A 23,050-nucleotide genomic window follows, 5' to 3' on the forward strand; every position below is an offset into this window, starting at 1 on the left:
AAAAAAAAAAAAAAAAAAAAAAAAAAAAAAAAAAAAGTGATAGAAATCACTTTGCCTCTAACCTCCCAAATGCTACGAAGGCAAAGAGCTTCACCTGGACCCGGCAGGGGTGTGCTTGGGGCTTCAGGGACCTAGGCTCTGCCTGCAGTGAAGCCCACAGTGGTCTCAGCCAGAAGCCTGCTGGTGTTGGGTTATGTTCTGAACATGCTGATGCCACAAGTCCAGACATCCTGGTGCCTGGCAGGGCCCGGGTTTCCCTGTGAATGAAACGGTGTCCATCATTCCCTCCTTTGGCATGTGCGCCTTGGTTCCGCAGACGTGCCGTGGGGCAGTCCTTTTCTCTTGCCTTTCTGATGGGTCAGCGTGAGCAAGAGAAGTTAGGATTCATCCTTTTCCACTTGAAACAGCCTGGGAGCTGGGCTCCTCCATCCACAGGCAAAGGCTTTAATATTTAAGCTAGAAGCACCAAAGCACCACTGAAAGAAAAGAGCTCAATTTTCTTGTATCAGTTTTTCTCCCACGTGTCCCTCAAATCTCCAGCCACACCATCAAACAAGACCGACCCTTTCTACTGCATCGCATCCCAAGTTTCTGATTACGAGTCAAAGTCTGATGCAGGGCCGGGAGAAGAGTAGAAGCAGAGTCTAAACAATGAGCGTGCTCAAAGTTAATCCAGGGCCCAGCCTCTTGGTTAGTATAGGATAGCCCCAGAGCTGCCCAGTGGAGAGACAATAAAAGCCACGTTTTAAATTTCCTGGTAGCAATGGTAAAGCAGTAAAAAGAAGCTGGTAAAACTAATTTTAATGATATATTTTATTTGGCCAAGATATTTAAAATATTTCAACATGTAATCAATAGAAATATGAATGGGTTATTTAACACGTTCTTTTTTTTTTTCATGCTAAGTCTCGGAAAGGCAGTGTGTGTTTTACACGTCCAGCATGTTGCAGTTGGGACCAGGCACATTTCAGGAGCTCAGGGGTGACACCCAGGTCCTGGTTTGGACCGCACACCAGGAAGGGTCCAGTTGCTCACCGGCGGCACGCCGGCACCCAACCCAAGCTGCCGGAGAACGTACCGGCAGAGAAGACGAGAAGGAGGCTTGGAAACCCTGCTCCCTGGTCCCCGCAGCCCCCTACCCACCCTGCAGGCGTGCGTGTCGGTGTCGGCTTCGGACAAAGCCAGCAGAGGAAACCACAACTGCCGCTCAGGATTCTCTCTGGATGCTTGGATTAACTCACTTGTATTTATTTGGCATTTTATAAACAAAACTAAGACTTAATGCATTCCATTCATCATGAGGAAAGGGCAGTAATCCTAAGGGGATCTGTCAAACAGATGCTCTTTCTGTAAACAAATAAAAAGGTGACTGTGCAGGAAAGGAAAATTACACTGAACTGAAATCTGAGATTTTTTTTTTTTCCCCTTTTAGATCCATAAGCCAAAATATTGCTAAGGCTTTTTATAAACAAAGATAATGAGTTGTATAATTTATGTAAATTAACTAATGCTGCTGCATTTTCTAGAAGTAACATACACTGCATTATTTATTTGACATGCCTTTTGGAATAAAAATAATTATAATTGGATATTATACCTAACAAGTTTCTCCCTTTGTTTTCTTATTAGTAGTTGTGGTTTTGAATATAAAACACAGAATCACTGAGTTCACCACAGGTGTGGCTTTCCTTTTACACATATAAAACCAAAGATGATCTTTTGAAAAGATGGGAGTTGGACCAGGGCCCTTGACCACAGCTTCTGAGCCCAGCGCAAACTGCCCTGTGCCCCAGGCATGGCTCGGTCAGTGGGTGTTGGTTATTTTCAACTAGCAGGGGGTACTAGTTTTTCAGCAGCCTGTGGGATACAACCGATGTCATTTTCACTCCCTGATGTCTTCCCATCTTCACTATTCCAAGTATGATTTAGGACCAGCAGCCTCACCACCGCCTGGGAACTTGCTCTGAATGCAGCATCTCGGGGCCCCCCTCCAAGACCAACGGAATCAGAATCCTTGGGGGACTTGTATGCACATTAAAGTTTGAGAAACGCTTTTCTACATCATTTGCAGAGAAGACCCAGTCCCTTCCTGGACCCCTCCTGCAGGAGACAGAGCTGAACTCAGGAAGGCACAGGGCTGGGTCCCCCAAGTCTATCTGATCCCGACATCAACCCACATTTCCCCTCGCATCTAGCATATATTAAAATGAGCACTGCATAATCACATACTGCAATCCTTAGTATTATCATATTAGGAGCATTAAAAATGCAAGAAAGGATAATTAAGCAAAATAAATTAAACAAGGATCTTGAAACACACAGCCTTGGAAATACTTCTGCTGCCTAAATGCTTGTTAACATCTGTTAGCCTCGATCACGCTTGCTATCCTTTTCTGATAGTCAAAGCACAAAATACGATCAAACACCAAATGTAAATAGCTCTGATTCGTAACCTTGTTCTTGCAGCCAAAGATGGCCCTAAGGTAGAGGAAGGAACTCTGTTGAAAACCCACTGATCTTTGGAAGGACCATCCTGTTTGGGAACAGAGGTCGGGGGCCCCTGCTCCCCCCCACCCCCATTCACTCAGTATCAGGGGTGGAGAAAAACAAACCAAAAATATCGCAGACCAAAAAGGAAAGGAGGGTAATTTACTGAATTTATTTCATCTCACTCCCTTAATCATGTAAAACAAAACCCAAAAATGTTTTACATTCTGGTTTGTGTCCAACACAATGTGCAAACTAATTGAGTGTAAAAAGCGTTCCTTTGCATTATATCAGTTAAAGTAAATGTAACAATTGCTCTTCCTACCCCCCCGCCCCGAGCTCTGTTTCATTTCTGTTTTTGTTATAATTCAGTCCATTCACAATATGTCATTGCAAACACTATTTGCAAAAGAAAGTATAAAAAACAGATTCTTTATTTCTTAGTGCATTTATTTTCATTTCCCTTCTCCAGCTCTCCAGATTTATCCCGTGCTTCCATCTGGAGGGCTGAAAAAAGTTAGAGACGAAGTTACTATACATAATGAGGCGCACACTCATCTGGCATTTAGCCAGAAAATTGTATTGCCAGGTGTTGCGAAAGGAAAAAATATATACACGGCCAAAATGCCGTGCTGCGTTGCATTTCCAGACATTTCATATCACATCTGAAGGTGTTCATTCATTTGGGAGGGAAGCTACCTCCATGACGTTTACTACTGAACCGCCTCTCAGGAAAAGGCAAATGTGACGGTTCTTCGAGCCAGCACGAGGCTGCCGCACTTGACCCCAAGCCCGTGGGAAGGGGAGACCACCGCCCCCGTCGGGAACCTGAAATCGACGGGCTAGCTCCCCTGCACGTTCACTGCCGTCGTTTGGGAAATACGAACTGAGTCCCCGCGGTGCTTGGTGCTGGAGAGACGGAAGCTGACAAACAAACAGGGAATCAGGAGCATCGTCCAAACCGCCACCCTCTTCAGGGGAGTGCTGAGGGGTCAGGGGTCAGGGGTCGGGGGTCAGGGCCGGGGGCCGGGAACTAGATGAGAACAGAGCAACCAAACCCAGCCCCGCCGTAAGGAGACCAGGGGGGCTTCCTTACACCCACCCTTAGGTGCGGGCTGTCACCGAAGGCTCTTTCAACTATTTCACAGCTATTAAGGAATTAAAGGTCAGCAGCAAACTCACTTCCTCCCGGACTGATTATTCCCGGGGAAAGCCAAGCAGATCCTGTTTGTGAGAAATCACTGCTGAGCAGTTAGTTCAGTGTGGATTCTTTGGGGAAACGGAACCTAATACGGCATTATACTGACAATTAGGTCTAATTCCATGTATAAAAACACACAGCAAAATGAGGGGTTTAAGTAAAACATCAGAGTCCGGGCGTCACACCAGAGAAAGGGCTAAGCTTGCGTTTCGGCCGCACTGCGGTGCACGGAAGGAATCGGGGGAGATAAGGCTTCTTGGGGTTTCCCAATGTCTTTTCCCACAGTCTCCTACGGAAAAGATTATGGTATTTAACCATCTGTCTAATATTCTGGAAAGAGAAAGAAGTCATGGAGTATTTTGAACCTCGAGACAATGCTAATACCTTCGAAATGTCACCACAAGGCGTGTGGACTTGTCATCCTTGCCGCACGTCGCCTGGGAGCTCCTTCTCCCTTATCCGTCCTGCAGGGACGGCCGGATGGCCACACCTGCGCTGCCTTCAGCAGTGTCTGCTAACGCTCCCTGGGCCCCTGTCACCTAAGAAGGGGCGGAGTCCCAGGGCTTCCCACCTGCTGTCCTACAGATGCAGCCCACCAGATAAGCTTGGCTGCCTGCTGGCTTCTGCAAGAATGGGCTCAGGGTAACATCCTACACCCCATCGGAGCTCTGAGGTCTAATACGCACTCATAGTGCCCTCCAAGATTTATCAAACCTTTTAGGAAATTTCAAGCAAAGGGGGCGCTATCGTGGTCTCCGCCAGCATCTCATGTGCTGAAATACCTAGACCTCAGCCGAGCTTTTTGGCATTAAGAATTAGAAATGGGAAAACAAAGACGCAGACGTTAAAGGACTGTAAACAGTAGACGCTAACTGAGGGATAAAAGCACATCATCCGTAAGGAAAGGATGGAAGGAGGCAAAGGGAGGAAAAAAACCCACAGCCACTTGCTTAGAATTTATGTTTCCATAAACATTAGGATTCTTGTATGAAGAAGAAATTATTGATACATGTGTTCCCTTAAGGAAGGCTTCTCAAGAGGCCCATTCCGGATTTAATAATAATCCATATTCTTCCCCTGAAATGGCAAACCGAGTCTTTGATTTCCTTATCACCGCCGCAGATACATGAATCATTAGGCTGCAGACCAGCAGTGGTTCAGTTTATCACACGCCACCTCGAGTATTTAATAAAATAAATTCTAAATAATCAATTCGGGAAGAGTCAACATTTCTTACACTTTTGTAATAAATGTCTACCTCTTGCATTCATCAGAAACCTGTATGTAAATCGTGGGATCCAAGATGAAAGAGAAAGTCCCTGGTCTTCTCCTGCTGTCATGTAAGTACTTAAACATGGACAAATACCATCTGCACCCTCCCCACGGCCTCTGTTCTAGGGGGACGTTGGCACGTCAAACACATCCAGGCTGCTTTCAAAGCACTTTGAGCCCAAAGATGCAGGTGGTACCGCCTTTCTCTTTCCGCGAGATCCTGATCCTTTAACCCACCTGGTCTCAGCAAGGCCACACACCATTGGCTCAGCTGTCCCTGGACAAGGGAGCTCAGAGCGCATCACCGGGACTTGCCCGCCTTCTCTGCAGCGCCATGGAGCAGTGCCTTGGGCTCGTGGGAGACAAGGACAAGACAAAGCTTCCCAGCTTTCACCCGCAAGCTGCCCATTGCAGGAGGCTCTGCCTAGTTTCTTCAGATGGAGAACAATTATCCCATGCCCCGTGGAATAAGCCAGATTGCCACTAAAAGTCAAGAGAAAGGAGAGACCCTAACTTCGCCAAGACAAAAACAACTAACAACACTAATGTGACCGTCGGCGTGTTGTGCAAAAAACTGTTAATTCCTCGCAGAATTATAAGCTAAGTGTGAATACCGTCAGGTTGCAAACATGAGTCCTAGGACACACTAGTGCTCAGATTCAAGTCCATAAGAGGGTTTGTGGCCGGTCTTTAATCATCCCCTGCCATCTCTCACCAGCCCCCCACCCCCCTGCTCCTTCTAGAACCTGCTGCTGTAACCTAGAACAGAGGTCGGCGAAATACACCCACGGTCCAAATCTGGCCCCCAGCCTGTCTTTGTAAATAAAGTTTTATTGGAACACAGTCACACCCATTCCTTAATTACATAGCCTATGGCTGCTTTCACGTTACAATAGTTGCCATGGGGACCTCTGGCCAGCAAAACCGAAACTGTTTACAGGTTTCCCTGCTCTCCGAAAGTAAAGCATTCCTATGAAACCTTTTGCATGTTGAAATGGTATCAGGCAAAGAAGCAGTTACCTCAGGACACACGTAAGAAAAGCACAAAGTAAACGGAGATAAAGCACAGATGCTCAGACCCACGTCACAGCTCTGGTGACTGGATGCTGAGATGCTGAGTGTGGTCCTGGGGTAAGAAGCTTGGTGGGGTCACTGCTTCCACTCGGGGCGCAGTCTCTTCTACTACAGCTGCTGCAAAACCAACGCTGAACACTATTTTCGCCTTTTTTCCTAAAAGCGAAAATTGGCTTTGGATTTCTTTCGGTTAGTGAAAACAGGTGCTAATATAGGTCTTTTGTAAAAGCGACATGGTGTAAATTGAACTTTCGAAAAGTGGGGGATCCCTGTACTGTCCAGCCCGTCACAGAAGAAATACATCATTTCATTCATTCATTCAAAAAGTGTTTATTGGGCAACAGCTGTGTACCAGGTACCCTGCCAAGCACTGGGCTACAGGGGGGGACGTTGGATCAACGCGAGAGCAGGGCTACTTCACCTGGAGGAGAGAAGCTGAGGCAGCTGCTCAGCCATTGTCAGCCTCACTGTGTGCTCTGCTTCCAGAGACCTGCTCTTCTCTCCCCTGCATGGCCAAGGGTAGAATAAGAAATAACAGGCTCAAACATCGGAGGTTTCAGTGAGATATTTTTAAAAGATGCTGTGAGTCAAGTAATGAATTGCCAGACTGACTTGTAAAATTTTCCTTTACTTTTTTCTTAAGATAAGATTAGAAAAACCACCTGCCTAGGACTGAGTCACCAAGGGAGGACCCCACCAACAGCAAGAGGATGGCATGTGTCGATCTCTTCCCAATGCACGTGCCTCTGCATCGTGGGGGGAGGGGGGTCGCATCAAAAGGCAGATCTGGATTCAGGGGATCCGGGGCAGGGCCTGAGACTCTGCCCTTCTAATGAGCTCCCAGGTGGGCTGGTGCTGCTGACGGATGGAGGACACGGTGGGGAGCAAGCGGCCATGTGACTGCATATGTGTCTGTGCAGCTCTCAGCTTTTGCAGGAGTTTTGCAACAAGAAGGAGAGGCAAACCCTGAAGGGCACACAGCACTACAAGGTGTTGGAATTAAGAAGAACAAAGAGGAAATGCAAGGTCATTTCATCTCTCTGGAAGAAAAACTCAAGAACCAGAAAGGTGCTCTTTCATGAAATCACCTGCCTTCCATCTACAGTTCTGGCCTTGCATCCAGGGAGGGCAAGCGGAGAGCAGCTTAGCAGTCAGAAACCCCAACAAACTCGCGCAAGAAACCAGGTGACAAGAGCCAGCAGCCATCGAAGCAGCCTCCACCCCAGCAGCTGTGTGAATGGCTGCTCCGTCCTTCATTTATGCAGTAATGCTTCTCTCTGCCCCGCTCCCGGGAGCACAAAAGCCCTTCACTGCTCCTCTATTTCCCCATGGTTTTTGCTGGCCTGTGGGAAGCGGGGACAGACAGAGTGACGCGGGCCTGATTACTCTGCAAGCCACAATACCTTTCCTGTGTTGGTGTCAACTGAAGGGGGCCAGGTGTGACTCTTCTAGGACAAGGCTGGAGATTCATACCCTCTGAGCAACAACTGCCCCATCAGAGACAAGCCGCAGCTACCGATGACAGAAGTAAATTTCTCCAGCAATGTTAGGGAATTGAAAGATGTGCAGAAGATCAATAATTTATTATTCAGTCAAGTGAAGGCCAGAGACATCCTTTACCCAACGCAAACAACCAAATCTGGTCATTTACTAAGGCGGGATAGGAGATATATCATGTTCTTAAAAGGCATGCCCACCTTCCAGACGAGGCCACAAATTATGCTTACAAAATCAAGGTTGTGTGGCCTGGGTAATGTCTATCTCTGTGCCTGCTGCATGTGGAGGCCCAAACAGAGGAAGGCCCTGGGTGAATTTTGACAGTGGTGTTCAAGGGTTTCCGTTGTAATTGAATATGCTAAAATTTCCATTCATGTCCTCGTGGGCTAATCTGCAATGATATGAAGAAACTGCTATGATAAAATTAAATACAAGCTCAGCATACCAAGTTGGCATTCTGTGGCTCCACCTTCACGGGGAGTTTCTAGCTCAAGAAGGCTGCAATCAAGCTTCAAAGGAAACCGCAAAGTATTTTACATGTTGTAATCTACCAGAGATATAAGGAAGGCAGAAATTACAAACGTGTTTCTTTCAAAATCTTCCTGGCGCCTCTTTCACTAACAAGCTGCTTTCCAAACACCACTGGCAGGAGGCCTGCATTCCTCGAGGCAGCAACCTATAAGGGCATGGAACCTGGGCTTCGGCAGACCTAGTGAGAGAGGAGGTTCCCACGACTCACTTCCCAGAGAGGGCAGGAGGGGCCCAGGCCTGGCCACACGTGGCTTCACTAGCTAACTGCCACGAAGGCTTTCTTTCCTAAGCCGGGGCCGGTATCTGTCCTTGTTTTTATGGTTCCTGCATCAATAATGCGTCTGGAGAGAAACCAACTCAGTTCCGCAAGTCTTCAATGAGACCAATACCCAAGCAGCCAAATCTCTGTCTGCAAAGACTCCCAGGAAACTGCTCTGATGGTGGGAGGGTGGCCAGATAAAATACAGGACTAAATGTGAGCTTCAGAGAAGCAACAGATAAAATTTTAGTATAAGTATATCCCCAAAATTGCATGGAACATACTTGCACTAAGAAATCTTTTTTTTGTTCTGTTTAACTCAAGTTAAAATGTAACTGGGCGTCTGTCTCTCATGTATGTGTATGGGTGTGTGTTGTGTGTGTGCGTGTGTGTGTGTGTGTGTCTGCATACACACTAAATCTGGCAACCCTACACAGGGGGAGTGAGCACACAGACCCCTATCACCAGAGTGAGAATATCCTGGAAGCTTGAAAGCTGTAGCTTCAGGACAAATGGAAATGGGCAGTTCGTTGTGGGAGCAAATGAACATAACTTGTTATCCCTAAGCGGAGGTTGACATGGGAATATAAGAGGCTCCTAAAGGACTTGAAATCAGAGCTAAGGCAGGTCATGCAGGGTATTCAGAGTGTTGGAGGACGAACTCCCAACCCCAGAAGTGGCTGGCAAGGGGCATCCAGGCCTTCCGCAGTCCCTGGTGGCCTGAGGGAGCCAGGTGCCTGGGCTGGAGGCCCAGTGAGGTAGGGGCTCTTTCCTCTTTGACTGGTTCGAGTTATGAGGAAGGGCAGCCCAGTGGCCAGAAGGGGGCCCATCCCTTCTCCTAAAGGCTTTCCTGATCCCCAGTCTTGACTTGGACCCGGGCTTGGGTGCTCAGTACCGTATCTTAAACCCTTCGTTCCCAGCACCCTGTGGACCAAGAACACATCTTCTGGGGATCCAGGTGTTTTGGAAGCCAATGAGGAATAGTGATGAGGAAACTGGGAATTTGGAAGCAGCAGACCTGGGACGGTATCTTGGCCCTGATCCTAACCAGCTAGGTATCCCTGGATACATTTCTTAACCTCCTGGAAATGAATTACTGCTGCGAAAATGAAGATAAGGGCAGTACCTACCCAAAAGGGAGGCTGCCAAGTCACTGAATGAGGTGATGCTTACAGAGTGATGGGCACAGGACCAGGTATTCAATAGGTGCTCACTAAGTGACGCACACCATCCTTGCTGTTGCTGTCACTAGCTGGCTGTGGTCAGGGAGCAGGAAGCCTGAAGAAGGAGAGGCAAAACCAGCACCTGGCAGGGCCACTGCGAGCCAGAGGACTGTGAACGGACAGGGCGCTCTTGTTGCCACTTTAAAACGTCGGTAGCTTATGTTATTTATTAGTTAAAATTTTAATCATATGAATTGTGTAGGGCCATGTCACCAGGGATGCTAGTTAGAAATTAAGGAAAGACTGTGGATTTGAGTTCCTGAATTGATACCACCACAACACACCCAGGTAACAGGAGATTAAGTTTTAACGTGTTCGCGTGCCAGCAGAACGCCGCACAAAAATTCAGATGATTAAAAGTCAGAAGAGAGCCCTGGGAGACCCTCTGAGCTGCTGCTAAACAGACCGGCTCCCTGCACTGGAGTCATGAGACCAGACACCTGGACCAGAGCTCTCGGTACCGGACGGGAGGGGTGGCCGGGACTGGACTTGAACCTGGGTTCGAGCCTCAGACATGGGACCAGTAGGGATAAAAAAGCTGCCGTGCCTGAATGGCAGGTCTGGGCTGAGGCTCAGATGAGGGGCACCTGTGAAGGCAGGGGGTCCTTCAGCAGATCCCACTGCTGAGAACGAGTTCCCGTGGGTGACTGATCAGACCCTGTCCTCAGAGAGGGAAACAAGTTCGTTCTAACACCATTTCTCCACGGCAACAATCACCGCATCATGTTGCAATGACCAGTTGCATGTGTCTGAAAGTTTCCCAAGTAGGATGCTCTTTCCTGAGACTTCCCTGGCGGTCCAGTGGTTAAGACCCTGTGCTCCCAATGCAGGGGGCACAGGTTCGATCCCTGGTTGGGGAACTAAGATCCTGCAGGCCTCACGGTGCAGCCAAAAAATAAATAAATAGATAAATAAATTTTTTTTTAAAAACAGTATTAAAAAAAGGATGCTCTGTCTTACTTGCCTCTCTAGATCCTGTGCTTAACAGATCACCTAGTATCTAGATACCAGCTAGAGGTGTTCTAGTATCTAGAAAACACTAGATACTTAATTTACGTTTGTTGAACTGGACAGAGCTCATATAGAGTCAAAGGGAACACCTCTTCAGGAAAGGTACAGACGGAGTGCTACGGCAATGAAAGACAGGGGATAATTTCTTCTGACTGTAGAAGATCAGGGAAGATGCCCTAGACGGTTCAGAAGTTACAAGGCTAACACAGCCTCGATGTAGACGTGGGGAAAAGAGGTTCTGAGCAAGGAACACATTATACAGTGTAGACCAGTGGGCGCATGACAAGTCTGAAGAAGAACGGGGTGAAATAAGACATCCACAGACCAAAGCTACACGATCGTTTACGGAAAGCAAAAAATTTGTATTCTGTTTAAAAGCACAGAGTAGCAACACGCAGACTCACTTGACCCCTTGTGAGCTTCTGCCACACTCAGCTGTTTCATCAGCCCGCTTATTTACCCCTTATCTATTCATTGCTGTTTCCCAAACCCAATTTGGGCACCATGCATGTTTGTGGCTGGCTATTTTAAATATTTCCCATCAGCTGCAAGCAAGATACCTATTTATCTTATGGCTGCAAGCAGAGCTGAAATGATCTGACATCGCCATGAGGCAGACAGTTATTTCATGCCCTGTTAATTCCTAATGCGGTAACTACAATATCATTCCTACTTTTAAAAGAGGTGCTTTTTTTTTTCCTTCTTAATACGTGGCCTAAGTGTCCAAATAAAGAATATCACTTCTAATGAGGCCACGTCCAAAAACATAACCTTGCCTGCCACTTCCACATTCAAGACGGGGCTTTGAGCTTTCAGGCACTTAGTTGAGAAGTCAAAGCAGCTTTTCATTCTTTCAGGCAGCACAAACAGGTCAGCAAAACCAAACTCTCTCTTCACTGCTGAAAATTCTGGTCGGAGGCAATGGCTGGCATTTCTGCCGGGCAGATGGTCCAGGCCAGGGGGTACCAGTCTACCTCGGAACGGGCTCAGTGGGGAAGGATGCCTTTGTCCATGCTATCCACAGTCAAGCCAACAGCTTCTGTGCAATGGCCACACATTGGTTCCAAAGGCAGGACGTCACGGCAAGGCACGCCTTGTGATCAGGGCAGAGAGCCTCCTCCCCGGGGCGGGGGTGGGGGGGGGGAGTGTCTGGTCTGCAAAGGGCTGAGAGAGGTGCTAACACGTCACAGTTCTGGGCCCCTGTTGCTGTAAATCACGTTAGCTATTTTTCAGCAGCCTCTGTCTCTGCCCAGCGCTCGTTTCCATCCCTCCCCACTCACTGTCCAGCCCTCACCAGCACCTGGCTCCCTGCGTGTATGTCGTTTCTTAAGACCAAGTCTGCCCTAGGCGCCCCTGCTATGTGTTTGGTCCAGAGCCTTGTCATTCTTCCGTCCCAGCCCTCACGAGCCCGTGTTAAAGTTGCGCGCTTGATTTTTTTTTGTCCCCATGAGAAGGGGAGCCCTCTTGCTGACGTCACTGCATCCTCGGTACCTCTCCCAGTGCATCCAACAGCTGGCTGAGGAACGAAGGGTATGTGCTGCACTTGACCCAAAACCCCGCCAGAATGCCCAGGGCAAGTGCTCACACTGTAGAGCCAGGCGGATCTTGGCTCACGTCCCAGCTCTGCATTGATTCCTGGCAGGATGTGGGGCAAGAGAAGCCCTCGCGAGGTGCCATCTCTTCGTCTATGAAACGGGTGTGGTAACATGTACCTGGTCTGGATGTTCTGAGAAGGGTCGAGTGTGAGATGGCGTACAGGACATTCGTAAGCCTGTGGCCAGGGGTGGCTCCTGTCATGGGAACCCAGCAGTGAAAGTGCTGAGACACCCGGCGCTTTCAGGAGAGGGGGGTGAGGACAGGGCAGAAGACAGCCCCGCAAGCTTCTGGTGCCAGAGAAAAGCACCATGAACTTGAAAAGTACTCTTCCAGCTTGGCCCGAAGAACAGCATCCCCTCGGGCTGACTTCACCCAGCTCATCCGACACATGGCGTGGTGCTCCTGGAGACACAGGGGCAGCAGGTGTGCCTCTCTGCATTCAGGAAATGCCCCCCCCCGCCACCGACCAGAGGCCCTCTCCCCGCACACCCCGGGCCCCAGGTAAGCAGGCATCAATCTACCTGGAGAGCAGGACCCGCTTCAGGCCTGCTGAGATTTCATCTCATGAAACGTTGACATCGCAACCACCTTCTTTTTCCTCCCTGCCAACCTCTGTCATCCCAGGAAACCTTATTGAGCTGGCTTCTCCTTGGCTTATAGACAAGACAGCTAATCACGGACCTGAGAGCTCGTCAGCTTCCAAAGCGGCTGCCCGCATCCTGGGCCTGGGTGAGAAAATCAATGTGCCTTTGAGTTGCCGTGTGTACCAAGGGCCTCAGCCTCTGAGAACAAAAGAAGCCAGACCTCTGAGCAGTTCCACAAACAGGGCTGGAAGCTCTCCTGGCCCGAGGGAAGGCTTACGGCATGTGATATGTTAAATGGTAGATCCAAATATCTATCGTGCCCTCGAACTGAGGAAACCAGCCGGAGTGGTAGAAAATCACAGCTCCAAGACCCTGGTCAGGACCGTCTGCCTCACCCAGCGGTAGGGGTAGCTGGCTGGCGCCGTACCTGGCATGATGTGTGTACTAAGTCAACGGGAACCACCTGACTGAATCCACTGAAGAAGGAAGCAGAGTCCAAACTGGGAAGCCCCCCTCCTCCTGTGAGATGCAAAACCCACGTGTATGTGCATTGCAATTTCCCGGGTGGGAAGGACCACCTGCCTACTGTCCCCTGCATGACAACTGGGCTTCCCAGCCCCTGGTCCAGGTCAGAGCAAATGCAGGAGAAACGTCGGTGAGCTGTGGGGCTGCTCTTGCCAGAGAAATCTTCCTTTGGGGCTGTTTAAAAAGCATGCCCATGGTAGACAATCCACAGCAAAGGACATCCATGAACACGAGAATGAGCTCATCCCCACGAATAACTAAGAAAAACCCAGGTGCAAATTGAACGGGGTATCATCTTTCACCCTTCAGCGTGCGAGAGGGTGCGGAAGTAATGGTCATTCTCAGCGCTGGTGGGCAGGGAGCTAGCACAGCCACTTGGGAGCCATTTGACAGCATCCAGTTAAACTGAAACTACTCTGACCCTACACCCAGCGATGCCAGGTCTGCGTTGCACACGTGCACAAGCAGACGTGGATGAGAACGTTGACGGAAGCATCGTAACAGTGGAAAACCGGAAAGGATCCAAAAGCCCACCGACCAAGGAGTGATTCAAATGCTTATGCACGTGAATACTACCGAGCAGTTCCAAGGGAAGAGGGGATCGCAGAATCCAAAGGCTAAGTGAGAAACGTAGGCTAGGAAACACTACGTTACACACACAATCCTCCCCAACTTTAAGAGCTTAACTTATGGCCCATCTCACCCACGAAGCTTCTCTGACCAGCCCAGCCCACTCTGAACTCCCAGGACACGTCTCTTAAACGCTCAGCCTTCTGTACTCCTCAGTACTGTTCAGGACTTGTAGGCATGGACATGGCTACCTCCTCGATTTGAATGCGAGTCCCTGGGGCAGAGAACACGGCTCCGATTTTCTCAGTAGACACCACAGGGCCCTGCACAGAGCAGGGGCCACAGTCAACGTCTGCTGATCGGCTCGATGGGACAGCTCCCCAAGCGCGACGGGAGCGGCCACCACGCTTCACACCCACCTGGGGCCTCCCTCTCCAAGAACCTGAAAAGACACCCCTGGAGTTGATGCTGAAGTTCCTCCAAGGCCGCCCCCCGTTCCCACTGCCCTGCTCGCGCGCAGGCCCAGGAAGTCATGGAAACCCTGCACTGGGTGGTCTGAGGGTCCAGGCCACCCTCACGTACATGTCTACACGTTAGACTGCAAGTGAGGAAGCCAGGAGTAACTCCGAACATAAATATGGCCTAAGAAGAATAACCATAAATCATTCTGATTCCATCCAGTGACTTCTAATTTATAACAGGAGGGAAGAAAAGGAACACTGTGGCTTTTTTTTTCCCCCCCCCGGGCTTTGGCTGCTGCTGAGGAAGAATCCCACCCTGCTGTTACTTACAACCAGAAGTTCCTGATTTACATAGTACGGAGGTGAAATATACCAGAGGCCCACAGGCATGGGGACCGATGGCCGAGGTTTGGGTGTGAATTTCGGGGCACGAGTGGCCCCTCACTTGCCCCTCCCCCACTTCTCACCGTCTATCTATTCCTCCGTCTAGGGGGATGCAAGCAAAGCCCCACCTCCCTCAGTTTCGGCAGCAATGGCTAATCTGTTTGCACAATCACCAGTCACAGTCCTGGAGTTGGGTCTGGAGCAGCACGTTCTGGTAATCTGCATTGGAATGTTTCCTGCAGTTGCTTCTATCAGGCTGTGCAAACACTGAGCCCAGGAGAACACAGGGAACTGGGATTTCTCCTATCCCGCCTTTTTCTTTGTGCATCATCATAAAGCATTGTTACTAGGTGTTTAAAAAAAAAAAAAAAAACGCAAAAGCATAAAACACAAGTTATCTCTCTCTGTGGAGCAATATAATAAAAGCCATTGGATGCTATTTTTAACAGCCGTGAAAGCACATGATTAATATGGAAGAAGTCATAATGATAAAGTGCGTCATAATGATAAAGTGCGTCACGAAGAACGTCAGCGTGGAGGGTGAGCCGTTGAACTCGAGTGGGTCCTGGAGATCAATCCTGACACTCTGGAGGACCCAACACCCCAGCGGACCCTGGCAGCCCCCTCTCTGACCACTGTGAAGTCCCAGGTGGCTCACAGCCAGCTTCCCAGCTCCTGGCCCAAGACGGCAGCTGCCATACCCCCGGGGAAGATCCTTTACAAGGATCAGCAAGGAAAGCAGAGAAGTGGGTGCTCACTAACTCACTGGCCAAGAATGCACCACAATTCACACCCTCTCTCTCCCGCTGGGACACATGGCTCAGGCCCTCAAACAATGGAAAAGAGGAACCGGGGGACGTCTCCATGGCTCCTCCAGAGTGAGAGCACGCGGGGTCAGGACGATACCAAGGAAACCAGACTGCACCCTGTCCTCCCACAAACTGAAGTTTGCACAACATGCCAAGATGCCTTCTACTGTGCCCACCTCGGTCCCAGCCCCGCAACACACCTTGTTATCCTTAATACCTGTGAGCTCCCTGAGGTTGCAACACCCAGAGGGAAATGGAAGGGCTTGTCAATAGAGAGAGGGAAGCCAGGCTCTGGTTGGGGGTCACCACTCCCATGGGATCCGCTCAACAGAGGCGTCCGTGGCCACCTCAAGAGGGAGGTGCCTTACACAGCTCCCTCTTTCCTCCCAGACGCTCAAGGCACCGGAGGCTCCTTGTGATTCTGCAAGAATCTTGCTCCTCCCAACCTGTACACCAATGACTCTCAAGAAACAGGAGCGTCTTAGTTACATCTGGTTTCAGGGAAAACTTAAATGGTGACTATAGGGTAAAAAGTTAGGAAAAAAGAAAGACGACAAACAGGGTCTTGACCAACAAAATACTGTTGACAAGAAGCGCCTGGCATCAAATGCCTCGAAAGCAGTTCCATCCTACTGCAGCCCAGAAATGACATTTGTAGAACAAGAGAGCCTTGTCTGCTCTTTACCTCTACTCCCTGGACCTTCAGTTTCATGTGGTCCTCTCTGGTCGTTTTCCCATCTTTCCTCTTTTTCCAGCAATACCCATCTTTCCTGTATTTCACTTTCTTCCTGTTGTAGAGGATCATTGAGCCATTCTGCGGTCTGGAAACAACAAATGGTTAAGTTACCGAGAGAACCGAGCAGAAGAAAAATTTATGAAGAAAGATATCGTAGACCAGTAAAAGTCTCTACAGAAGAGCAATATTCCACATTTGCTGGAACATAATTTTTCACCTTTTATTGCAGCTCCCTGGATTAACCATGTTTTATGGCCAGGCAAAATTTGCTTGTGGATTTGGTACCTAATGAATTAAATGTGTCAATGATAGGCTTAAAAAACATCCCCTTAGTAATATCCACTATCTAATCAGGATATATGGTGTGGGAGCCCGAGCTCTGCCCTGAAAAGTAGGAAAAACAGAAAGAAAGCAAAAAGTGCCGGGAGTGTTACGGCAGCCGGCAATATCTTATCTCTTGTAGAAAGATTTTCTGCACATCTTTTAATCCATCACCTAACATTAGTAAATAAATAAGTTTAACGCAGACACTAGATGACTATGTTAAGAACAGACCAATGGAAAAACGAGTCGCTGAGGCCAGACGCTCTCGATTCATTGCCTGCATTTAGATTCCTGCTGGATGTGGAAGAGCCTTACTGCCCTTCTTCCCAAGCAGGCTAAGTACCTGATTCTTTCCCATTTGGGCTTCAGTTGTGAAAGGGCTCAGCACTGCCAGGTACATTTGTCTATTCGGTCCACGACCACCATATCTTAGAAAAATAGTTACCCACTTGCTAAATGCTAAGAGTGGGATGGCCGTTCTCTGTGCCGTTTAAAAAGAACAAAGAGAATCCTGAATTTCCCTAGAAGACCCCCAAGCGTCAACCACAAAGAGCAGAGGATGTTTACGCTCATCCGTATAGCTGTAGCGGTGACAAATTTTGGTTTGGAGACGCCAAGGAGACAAAGAACTAAACTCCCCTGGCAGCTGAGGGCACGTGCTATGGCCAACCTTCCAGAATAAAGCTCCAGCAGCTGGGGGCAGGTCCATCCTTTAAGGAAGATGCCCCGAAAGCTACAAGACACGGCGCACCAGCCCTAGCCAGCCGTGTCGCTCTCCACCTGAAGGCTCAACACAGAAAAAGGAAAGGGAAGTGATCTGTACACCCAGGGGACCACACAGGCCTTCCAGCTCCTTCCTAGCCGGGGTGAGAGAGCTCCTGACACAAACAAGGCAAAGGAAGTGGTGTCTTCTTTTTCTTTTTTTAATCAATATATTTTTTATTGAAGTACAGTTGATCTACAAGGTTGGGTTAATTTCTGCTGTACAGCAAAGTGATTCAACTCTACATATATATACATTCTTTTTTTAAAATATTCTTTTCCATTATGGTTTATCATAGGATATTGAATATAGTTCTCTGTGCTGTACAGTAGGACCTTGTTGTTTATCCATTCTATATATAACAGCTCACATCTGCTAACCCCAAACTCCCACTCCATCCCTCCCCCAACCCCCCGCCCCCTTGGCAACCACCAGTCTGTTCTCTATGTCCGTGATTCTGTTTCTGTTTCATAGATAGGTTCCTTCTGATGCAAGCAGGCTCCTGTTTCACTGCTGCGGCAGAGGTGAGGAGGCAAGCAGCCAGTCTTCCCCGGGGCTGGGGCGAGAGCCTCCATTCCCTTCTTTTCTTTTCCTTTGAGCTATGGGCCGCTTCACAGTTGGGCACAGAACGTTGGCTATTGATGTCTTACTATTCCACTGTCTGTAGGGGAAAAATAAAATCGCTCCAGGTTGACAGCAGCTAATGGTAGTTCCCACCCAGCCGGGCTGTGTCATTCAGCGGCCAGGTGATGACTAAACAGCAATTCCATGGGAAATTATCGACTTTCAGCAGCGGCTCCCAACACTTCATTGTTTGCCAATCATCGTGCAGTTGGTTTGTGTCAGTGTTGGTTTCCTCCCCAAGTCTGCGCCGGCTAAAACAATCGGGAAGCAGCTCCGTGCGCTGTCACAACCTGTCACCTGACGGTATCTGTCTCGCACTTAACGAGTCTGCACTGAAAACCTTCCAGTTCTCTTTCATTTCTGAATGGCAGGTGGGCTGGAATCCGGCCCCCAATATGCCGGCCCCTTTCCACTTCAGCCCGGCTCGAGGTGCAGGCAGCCAATCTTCAGAGCGCTGTGAGTCCCCCCGCTCCCTAAAAGACCCATTAGAAGGGCCCCGAAGTCCAACGGCTGTGCTTAAGCCACTGTCCAAGGAATAAGCAAAGGAAGACGTCTGATCAAAGAGACGGGCTCTGCTTGTCTCGCCCCCTCCAAACAGGAAGGAAGACACCCACGAGAGTGTTGCAGGGACTCCCTCGGCCCCAGAATACTCATCTGCTAAAGAAGACAGGACATTAATCCAGTCCAGCTTCTTGTGAGCTAAGACAGGAGGTGTGATTTGCTCCATCCTCTTGCCCTGCCTAAACACCGTCAGTGAACCTCAGCAGCGTCTTCAGGCCAACTGTCCACAGATCACAAACGGTATGACCCAGAGAGAGGGGACGCCCCCAGACACCATCATATCCACAGTCAAATAACAATGGCACCCACCCGAGGAAACCCATCTTCCTCTGGTGACCTGCCCTTTGCGCTCTGGGAGCGTGAGGGGCCCTGTCATCCAACACTTTCAGTAGGACATAATCCCACAGGGAACCAGAGTGTCCGACTTAAATGGCCTTAATAAATGGAATCATCATTTTAACTTGCAATAATGAGCAACCTAATAGTGTTTAATCCGCCACTCGGATTTTATTAGAACTTGCTCTGCTCTGCGTGATGGGGGAAGGTCCCTCCCCGCACAGTTCACGGGTCCTGAGAATGGCAAAGGGAAAGGCAGACAGGCTGCATGCAGAGGGGCCCACGTGCCCCACGATGCAAAGGAAGTGAGGCGGCGCCACCTCCCAGAGCACAGTCAAGAGCAAGTCGGAGCTGGTGGGAGGGATCCGAGGAAGGCAGGGGGCCAGAGCGCTGCCCTGGGGAGAAGGAGAGGTGGGCCAGACCGCGCGAGAGGGGGTCCGTCAGGGGAGAGCTTTGATAAGTTTCATGACAGCACGAAAGGGAGCGCCCATCTGAGAAGAGCAAAGAGGCAGGAATGGAGTTGAGGACAGAAGGTGACGGCAACTGCAAGGAGGAGGCACGGAAGTCCGGCCACACGACAATGTCACCAGCTCCCAGTTACTGCCAGCGCCGGGGGCAGCGCGCCACGTGTGGCCTACGTCTGCTTCTCTGTCTACATCTACATCTACATCTATATCTACACGTCTACATCGATATCTACAACTACATCTGTATCCAGTCTATATCTACATCTGTATCTCCATCTATGTCTATATCAATGTCTACACCTGTGTCTACATCTACATTTATGTCAACATCTCTATGTCTATATCTACATCGATGTCTACATCTACTTCTGTACCCATGTCTATATCTACACCTGTATCTCCAATATGTCTATATCTATGTCTACACCTGTGTCTATGTCTGCAGCTACATCTATGTCAACATCTCTATCTATGTCTACATCTATGTCTATATATACATCTACATCTATGTCTACATCTACACCTACATCTATGTCTACATCTACATCTGTATCTTCATCTCCTTCTATGTCTACATCTATATCTGTCTACACCTGTGTCTCTATCTACATCTATATCTATGTCCGTACCTACACCAATATCTATGTCTACAACTATGTCTGTATCTGTATCTATACCTTTATCTACATCTACATCTATGTCTCTATATCTCATCTATATCTCCATCTATGTCTACATCTATGTCTCTATCTACATCTGTATCTACACCCACATCTATGTCTACACCTATGTCTGTATCTCTATCTATATCATCTGTATCTACATCTGTTTCTATATCTATGTCTGTGTCTATAACCTACATTTTTTCATCCTCACTGCAACCCTACGAGGTAGGTATTATTACCATCCCCAACATAAAGATGAGGAAATCAAGCCTTTCTAGCCAGAAAATGGCTGTGCAGGATTCACCTGGAGTCACTATGACTCTCCAGAGCTTCCTCCAAGGCGTAGACTGTGGGGCCAGTCCCGGTTTGAATTCCTGTTCTGCTCTACTGGCTGGGTGAACCCTGATACCCTGAAAGCACCCCTCACCCAATGGACAGGGATTGGGTGGGGGGCTTTCCACCTTCCTCACTTCCCGTCCGGGTTGGGATAACACAGAAGCCATCCAGACCTCCTCGCCCCATGGTTAGGTTAACTCTGGGTACTCTGTACGGTCTCCCAGAGCACAAGCTCCAGTCACCCACTGTGGTGACTCGCTGGGAAAAAAAAATACCCTTTCTTTGTATGCCTCCCCTTCCTCTCTCACGTTCATACTCCCCCTCTGTTGTTTCCTGGGACAACCTCTCAAATAAACTGCCTGTACTGAAATCCTCATCTCAGGACCTCCTTCTGAGAGAAGCCGAACTAAGGCTGACAGTGTAAGAGGGTCTCGGGAAAACAATCCAAGTCCTCCATTGCAGCAGGGAGAGGAATGTCAAGGGAAAAAAGGTGAACAACCAGGAGGTTCATTCTAACCAGGGAGGTTTCTAGGCAAGAAACCTTTTAATCTAAGAAACTAATAGTTAGCAAAGCCAGTAACACTCGGTGCAATATGGTAAAAAGATCATGGGACCAATGGAAAATCTGCTGCAAATTATAAAAGTAAACAAGCAGGTATAAAATTAAGATACATAATGAATAAAATATATATGCTTATATAATAGCTTATGTGTGTGTGTCATATACACACACCCACATGTGCACGCACACACAAATAAAAGAGACAGAAGGAATGACAGAAGACTCCATTTACTAGAGAAAAAGAAAATGAAATACCTAGGCATAAATATAATAAGAAATTCCCGAAACCTAAGGAGAAAAACGAAAATTATCTGAAAGACACAAAAGTAGGTTTCAATAAATGAAGAAGGTTAGAAAAGGTTAGGATCATAAAAATGTCAATCTTCCCAAAGTTAATTTATCAGTGTAACATAATGGCAACAAGAATCCCAGCAGAGTATTTTTTCTGTGTCTAGAAAAATTTATTATAAAATTTATTGGGAGGGGAAAAAAAACACCAAGGCCGGGCAGAAAAAATCCAATAAAGAGCACCAAGGTTTAGAGGCTAGCCCTACCAGCTATTAACACATTCTGTAAAGCCTCTATATTTTAAAAAGTATGGAATTGTCATACAAATAAATAGACAGCCAACAGAATAGAAAATCCAGAACTATCCCCACTTACATACACAAATTTAGTATACAGTGAAGGAGGTATCTCAAGTCAGTGGGAGGAGACTGACTTTTTAATAAGTGATGTTGGCATGTGGAAAAAAAGATAAAATTGAATCACTCCTTCACATCTCACAAGCAGCATAAATTCCCAGTGGACCAGAGATTTAAATGCAATAAATAAAATCATACATTATTCTAGAAGAAAATGCAGGTGAATTCCTCTAACCTGAAAGTGGAGAAAACTTTCCTAAACATGATCAAAAATCTAGCAACAATGTGTGAAAGATATGTACATCTGATCACATAAAAATAAAACCGCCAGACTATTTTCTAAAGTGGTTGCATGATTTTACATTCCCGCTGGAAATATATGAGGATTCCAAAGTCTCCCCACCCTCCCCAATAATTGGCATTGTCTGTCTTTTGGATTATAGCCATCCTAGTAGGTGTGTGGTAGGGTTTTAATTTGCATTTCCCTAATGACTAATGATGTTGAGCATCTTTTCATGTCCTTATTAGCAATTCATGTAATTTCTTTGATAAAATGTCTACTTGAATCTTTTGCTCATTTTTAATTTAGTTGTTTGTCTTCTTCTTGTTGAGTTGTAAGAGTTATTTACATAAAATCTGGTTACAAGTCCTTCATCAGATATGTGATTTGCAAGTATTTTCTCCCAATCTATGACTCTTCTTTTTTTAATTGCTTTTTTTAAGGAGCGAAGTGTTTCAATTTTGGTAGAGTCCAATTTATCAATTTTTTTCTTTTATGAATCATGCTTTAAGTGTCATATCTAAGAACTTTTTGCCTAACCCAAGGTTGCAAAAATCTTCCCTGTATTTTCTTCTAAGAGTTTCATAATTTTAGCTCTTACATTTACGTCTATGATGCATTCGGGTTCATTTTTGTGTATGGTGTGAGGTAAGGGCCTAAGTTGATTTTTGGCACATGGATATCCAATCGTCCCAGTGCCTTTTGTTTAAAAAAAAAAAAAGGGTATCCTCTTCCCCACTGAATTGCTTTTGTACCTTTGTTGAACATAAATTGACCATAAACATAAGGCTTTATTTCTGGGCTTCATATTCTATTCTATTTTCTATCTTTATGTCAATACTATACTGTCTTGATGGTTGCAGCTTTATAGTAAGCTTTGAAGTCGGGGCTATAAGTCCTCCAACTTTGTTCATATTTTCAAAATTGTTTTAGCTATTCTAGGTCCTTTGTATTTCTGTATACATTTTAAGATTGGTTTTTTTCATGGACAAAATGAAAAAAAAATCATAAAATGTATACAGAAATACAAAGGACCTAGAATAGCTAAAACAATTTTGAAAATATGAACAAAGTTGGAGGACTTATAGCCCCGACTTCAAAGCTTACTATAAAGCTGCAACCATCAAGACAGTATAGTATTGACATAAAGATAGAAAATAGAATAGAATATGAAGCCCAGAAATAAAGCCTTATGTTTATGGTCAATTTATGTTCAACAAAGGTACAAAAGCAATTCAGTGGGGAAGAGGATACCCTTTTTTTTTTTT

General features: G+C 47.4%; 1 protein-coding gene across 2 annotated transcripts in view; it reads right to left on the reverse strand.

Annotated features, from left to right (window-relative positions):
- The window catches only part of CAMTA1 (calmodulin binding transcription activator 1), a 913,233-nt gene that overhangs the window by 457,978 nt on the left and 432,205 nt on the right, over positions 1-23,050 (reverse strand). For both annotated transcript variants that reach the window (XM_055083802.1, XM_028487894.2), the window contains one exon: positions 16,170-16,305. In XM_055083802.1, the coding sequence (XP_054939777.1) occupies positions 16,170-16,305 (136 nt within the window). The remainder of the gene's footprint in view (positions 1-16,169; positions 16,306-23,050) is intronic.

This window comes from Physeter macrocephalus, chromosome 3 (genome assembly GCF_002837175.3).
Source record: "Physeter macrocephalus isolate SW-GA chromosome 3, ASM283717v5, whole genome shotgun sequence".
Taxonomy (NCBI): domain Eukaryota; kingdom Metazoa; phylum Chordata; class Mammalia; order Artiodactyla; family Physeteridae; genus Physeter; species Physeter macrocephalus.